The sequence below is a fragment of the Cajanus cajan genome, chromosome 6, assembly GCF_000230855.2.
Source record: "Cajanus cajan strain Asha chromosome 6, NIPB_CcT2T_4, whole genome shotgun sequence".
Lineage (NCBI taxonomy): Eukaryota > Viridiplantae > Streptophyta > Magnoliopsida > Fabales > Fabaceae > Cajanus > Cajanus cajan.
Window position 1 is genome coordinate 16,225,054 of NC_138522.1, and position 6,047 is coordinate 16,231,100.

The window sequence follows — 6,047 nt, forward strand, 5'->3', positions numbered from 1 at the left end:
CTCTGCACCATATTCTGGAAATGTTTCATCAATCCTCTTCCATTGCGGAGAATCAGTTGGATGTCGAAGAAAATTGTCACATTTTCTACCATTTTCATCCCATGTGAGGTTTGTTGCATCCTCTTTAATGACAAACAATCTTTTAAACCTAGGTATTATTGGCAAATACCATAAGACCTTAGCAGGGGGACCCTCTATTTCTTCCTTACCACTACTTCCATCAGTTTTCTTTTTGAACCGCGATAATCCACATGTCGGACACACTTTCAGTGTAGCAAAATCATTTGTATACAATACGCAATCATTAGGGCACGCGTGTATCTTCTTATACTCCAAACCCATTGGACATAGTATCTTTTTTTGCCTCATAGTTGCGATTAGGTAACATGTTATCTTCTGGAAGCATCTCTTTCAACAACTCCAACAATTCTGTGAAACTTTTATCAGTCCAGCCATTTCTTGCTTTTAAACTAAACAATCTTAAAGTTGCTGATAATCTTGTAAACATACTGCATCCTGGGTACAATGGTTGCTCAAAATCAGACTTTAAGGTATCATACACATGTGCTCTTTCAAAATTTTCTTCACCAACATCACGTATCATCTCTTCTAAATTATCGTCCATCCCTTCAAAATTTTCAGTTGTTGACACTGTTGGAGTGTCTAATATTTCTCCGTGCCATGTCCATACTGTATAACTCTTCACAATACCAAATATAAATAGGTGATCACGTATTTCTCCAACTTCCTGACGTATCTGATTCAAACAACGAACACATGGACAATAATATGCCCCTTTGATGGGTTTCCCATTTTCTCTTGCAAATTGCAAGAACTCTTCAACTCCATTTCTGTACTCTTGACTAATGCGACTTGCATTCATCCAACTTCAATTCATTATTTATATATTAACACAAATTAACTATTGACTCAGTTATTCATAATTTTTCTAACCTAAACTACAACCCTAAAAAATTGATAGTAATTTTGGATAAAATCGACAAATATTTATACTAATACGATGGTAAACTAAAGGTCAATGCCTAAAAAGTCCTTCTTTAATGCATCTGGAACGGCCTGTTCTGAAACCAGAACGGGCCGTTCTGGTTTTGGAACGGCCCGTTCCAGATCAACAATTAACAAATAAAAAATTCAACAAGAACGACCCGTTCTGGTTGAAGAACGGGTCGTTCCAGATGAACATCTAACATAAAATTTAAAAAATAATGCGTACAAGAAACTTACCTCAAACGTTGAATGTGCAGCTCTTAGAGACTTAGAGAAACGTTGAATATGCAAACAAACGAACGAGAGAACGAATGAGAGAAACTTAGACAGTTTTTGCAAACAATGCGCGCGTGGGAAGATAGTGAAACGTTGGGGTATATAATCACTAATTTACGTCGGACAGGGGGGGTCCGACGTAAATTATACAATCTACGTCGACTATAAACACTGTCCGACGTAGATTGTATAATTTACGTCAGACCCCCCATGTCCGACGTAAATTAGTGACTCTTTATTTACGAAACTACCACCACATTTTTATAACGTGTATTTACGTTTTGCTGACGTAAATTAGGTGACGTAGTAACCTATTTTTGCACTAGTGAGAAAAAGGATTTCAGGAGTCAGAAGTCAAAATCCATGGTGTAATAGTCTTTTTATTTTGGCTTTTCAAGGGTCTTTGAAGGGCTAACACATAAATATTAATCTAAAGTCAATTATTAACACAAGTAAACATAAAAAAAAGGAACAAAAACAAAAGCACAAAAAAGAAAGAAAAAAAAATAGAGCTGCAAAAGCATGTTTGTTTAGGCACATAATTGAAACATAGTGAATCACATATTATTCAACATGATGGCCAAGGAAAGCAATTCTTTTCTCATACTTACGATATTAAAGATGAGGGAGGTTATCCAACATGAATTATTGAGTATGCGAAAGAAAGAAAATTATGAAATAATATTCATATGATAGGAAAATTAACATTCAACTCATTTTTTTTTCATAGAGTTCTAAAACACAACTTTTACTCTCATAGTTGCCCATTTATGTCACCAGAAGAACCATTTTGAACAGGACAGAATGAAAATGAAGAGGTAACAAGAAGCACAACACACATCGTGGTATGAAATTGATTACCGCAACCTTGTTGTGTAGCTCGTAAATAGATTCATTTTTCACCTTGATTCAGCTGCTACCGATCAAACGAGACAAAAAAAAAAAAAAATCAACTTTCACGTGCACCAGCTACTATAACAACAACACGCCATACAAAAAACAAAAACAAAATCAAAATCAAAATCAAAACACAAGCATTAGAAAAATAAATGAATAAAAATCAAGAAATTTTAAATTATTCACCCGCAACGTTACTGATTGGTCATCAACTTGTATCTCCTTTGTAAAAAAAAAAAAAACAACAACCCATGAGCTAAAATAAATTTTCTTTGATTATTTATAAGAAAGGGGGGAGAAGGTAAAAAGAATTTTAATCATACTATTATATTTCCAAAATTGTTAGACTTTCTCCGTTGGATGTTAAGGACTTTCTAATATTAATACAATTTGAATAGTGTGCAGGAGAAAGTATTTGCTGAGAATGTGACATGTGCACAAAGTTAATTTCTATTAAATGGTTCTTAAATATCTAAATTATTATAGATAATAGATATATATATACCATAGATAACACTCTAAAATCTTTTAAAACATAACAAATTTTTTTAAAAAATAAATTATTTATTCAAACCAGAGTTAGGCATAATTTGAACAGGATCAGGATCAGGATGATCACCAGTTCAAAGGAACTGCAAGGTCATGCAATTTTAAATCTAATGGTGTATACTTTTTTAACTTACCATTCATTTTATAGTTTAATTTGTGATTGGGATTCATGCAGTTGAATTCAACAGAAGAGAACCCAAATCCGTTTGAACCGATGCCATGTTTTGTGGAATGGAAAAGTTTTTTATTCCTTGAATTGATTCAACTGCAAAGATCGAGGCAAAAAAAAAAAAAAAACCAAATATCCATATTTGATTCCTTTGTTTCACTTCTCACCCAACATAACCATCCCCCCAAATTCTCAATCACGTAAAATATTCCCAAGAATCCACTAAAATGCTACGTACACAACCCCAAAACATGAAAAACTGAAGAAAAAAAAAAACTCTACATTAGGAATCTTTCCTCTCCTCTTTGTTTGAAGGCACAATATTGTTTGAGCACAACATCAAGGACAGAAACACATTCCAAAGCTCAAAATCGTGTTTTGTGTGATCACTACGAGAAGGCAAGCCCTAAGAAATCAGAGGCTGACCTACCCATAACAGTGGCAAACTCATTGAAGCTAATGACACCATCACCATCCGTATCAGCCTCTGTGATCATCTCCGTGAGTTCTCTATACGTAAGGGGTTGGCCCATTTTGGCCATTGTTCCCGCCAATTCAGCCCTAGTTATATAGCCATTGCCATCACGATCGAAACATTTGAACACCCCACGTAGCATTTCTTGGTTCAACAAAATCTCTGCGCTTATGTCATGCAATATTGCATCCACCAACTCATCGAACTCTACGAAGCCGTTTCCGTTCGAATCCATGTTGGCTAATAACGCGTGAATGTCACCCGAGAGTTTTAGCCCCAGTGACCTAAGAAGCGCCTCGAGCTCCAAACTTGTTAGGCTTCCATCTGAATCCATGTCGAACCTCGTGAAGGTTTCCTTCAATTGATGGAGCTGGTCGACTTGGAGCTTCGACATTTTGTTCTCGATGTAATCCACGAAACAACAATGCAAGAGAGACATGCAATGCATGACCGAAATTAACGTGCCCCTCAAAAAAGGGGCAAAAAAAATGGGGCCAAAAATGTGGTTGGATTAGGGTTCTTGGCTATGTGCCCTCAAGTTTTCACTTGGAATCGAAGGGAATCGTGAAAAGATACTCTTTTGTTGCCTTTGATTGGTTTGATGTTAATACAATCTAATACTTTGGGTTTGTTGAACCAAACACACGTCAATTGAATACAGAACAATTTTGAAATTCGAACCGAACACAGAAATATAAGGGTAACAGGAGTTGAGGAAGAAAAGAGAGAGGTGCTTATTTTAGAATGATGCGATGAAGTGTCCTTGGATTTTTCAGGTCAGAGGTAACCTTTTATTTAATTTCTCTGATTTAGGAGACAGACTAGGAAGAGATAGCGCATAGTTGGCTTCATGTAACGTTGGAACAAACTAAGATTGTATCACCTTAGGTTTCCACAGATTCATTCTCATGTAATCATATCATACATATTAGGACTATTGATGTCATCACCCAATTGTATTGTTGTGCTATTTTTATCATCGAGTTCTTACAATTTTAGTTACTCATTGTAACTTCTTTTTTTTTTCTAAAAGAAATGTGATTTTTCTCATTTTTTATTTTTATTTTGGGAGGGCTAAGGCCTACAAAAATCAAAAGCCATAATGATAGGGTGGGGACTAGGCTATAATATTTTTGAATAGCGTTGGCACTTACATTTCCTTTTTCCTTTTAAGGACTCACTACAAGGAAAATGATAAATTGCGACAGATAAATTGCGACGGTTATATAGAAATCGTCGTCGTTTTGATATTATAACCCTTCATACGACAGTTTTTCAAAACCGTCGCAAAATTGTTCAACATTGCGACGATTTATCGTAAACCGTCGCAAAATTTATTTAACATTGCGACAGTTAATCATAAACCATCGCAAATTTTTTTTACATTGCGACAGTTAGTCATAAACCGTCGCAAACTTTTCAGCATTGTGACGATATTGCGACCCTTCATACGACAGTTTTTCAAAACCGTCACAAAATTGTTCAATATTGCGACGGTTTATCGTAAACCATCGCAAAATTTGTTTAACATTGTGACAGTTAATCATAAACCGTCGCAAATTTTTTTTAACATTGCGACAGTTAGTCATAAACCGTCGCAAACTTTTCAGCATTGCGACGATTTACTATAAACCGTCGCAATCTACAAGACAATTTTTTTTATTAGAATTTAAAAGTTTTTTTTTGAAGCATTATATATATTATCTTAATGAACTTATATTTTATTAACAATTTTATATATACTTCCTTTAACATGAGGTACACGATTTTTTTTCTTTATATAATTTCAAAATCATGACTAGAATATAAATTTATCTTTCAACAAACTTATGGATTTATCTTGTATGTAAGATGTGTTAGAGTATATAAATAAATATAATTATCATTTTATAACTTAATTTTTGAGTTATCAGATCACATATTATTGAATAATTTACAATGTTAAATTTTATAAATTTTGTTTTAAATGTCCATCTTTTTAATACTATTAAAAATATAAAAATAAATATGTTAAATTTTATAAAAATCCAGTTTAATTTATTTATGATATAAATATGTGTTTAATATCTAATATATATTTTTAGATGATAATTTATTTTAAAATATATCTTATAATAACAATTCTAAATGGAACATAAATCTTCTGATTTTTCTTATTTTGATTTTTTTAATCAATATATACAATTTTACTATTTTGATTTTTCCAATCAACGTATACAATAAATAAAAAATACAAAAGATAAACATGCATGGTACAAATTTTATTTTATCAAAACATTATTTATTTTAATATATTACATTATATATGTGAATATTAAGACATATATATATATATATATATATATATATACATATATATATATTATAATTAAACTTTTTTTAAAAATTAATTCATTATTAAGAAAATCTTTTTATTACATGAGAATTAATTTCTTTCAAAAATTTGACAAATATCAAATAAATAAACATTTTTTCTGAATCTATATTTTTATTTTATTAGAATATAATTTTTATTTTTTAAAATATATTATTTTTTTAGATAAAAAATTATGTATATGTCAAATAGTATTGGGGGCAAGTGCTCCACTATTCCAAACGTGCATCCGTCCCTGTATATGTATATATATATATATATATATATATATATATATATATATATATATATATATATAA

General features: G+C 31.9%; 1 protein-coding gene across 1 annotated transcript; it reads right to left on the bottom strand.

The window, feature by feature from the left end:
- Positions 1-3,019: 3,019 nt before the first annotated feature.
- LOC109793047 (putative calcium-binding protein CML16) lies at positions 3,020-4,309 on the bottom strand. The gene has a single exon (XM_029270287.2). It carries the CDS (start codon positions 3,820-3,822, stop codon positions 3,289-3,291), a length of 534 nt encoding a protein of 177 aa, XP_029126120.1. The 5' UTR covers positions 3,823-4,309; the 3' UTR covers positions 3,020-3,288.
- Between the last annotated feature and the right edge of the window lie 1,738 nt (positions 4,310-6,047).

What these genes read in the sequence shown, in the direction of transcription:
- LOC109793047 (XM_029270287.2), bottom strand. Translation starts at nt 3,822, where the DNA reads ATGCATTGCATGTCTCTCTTGCATTGTTGTTTCGTGGATTACATCGAG.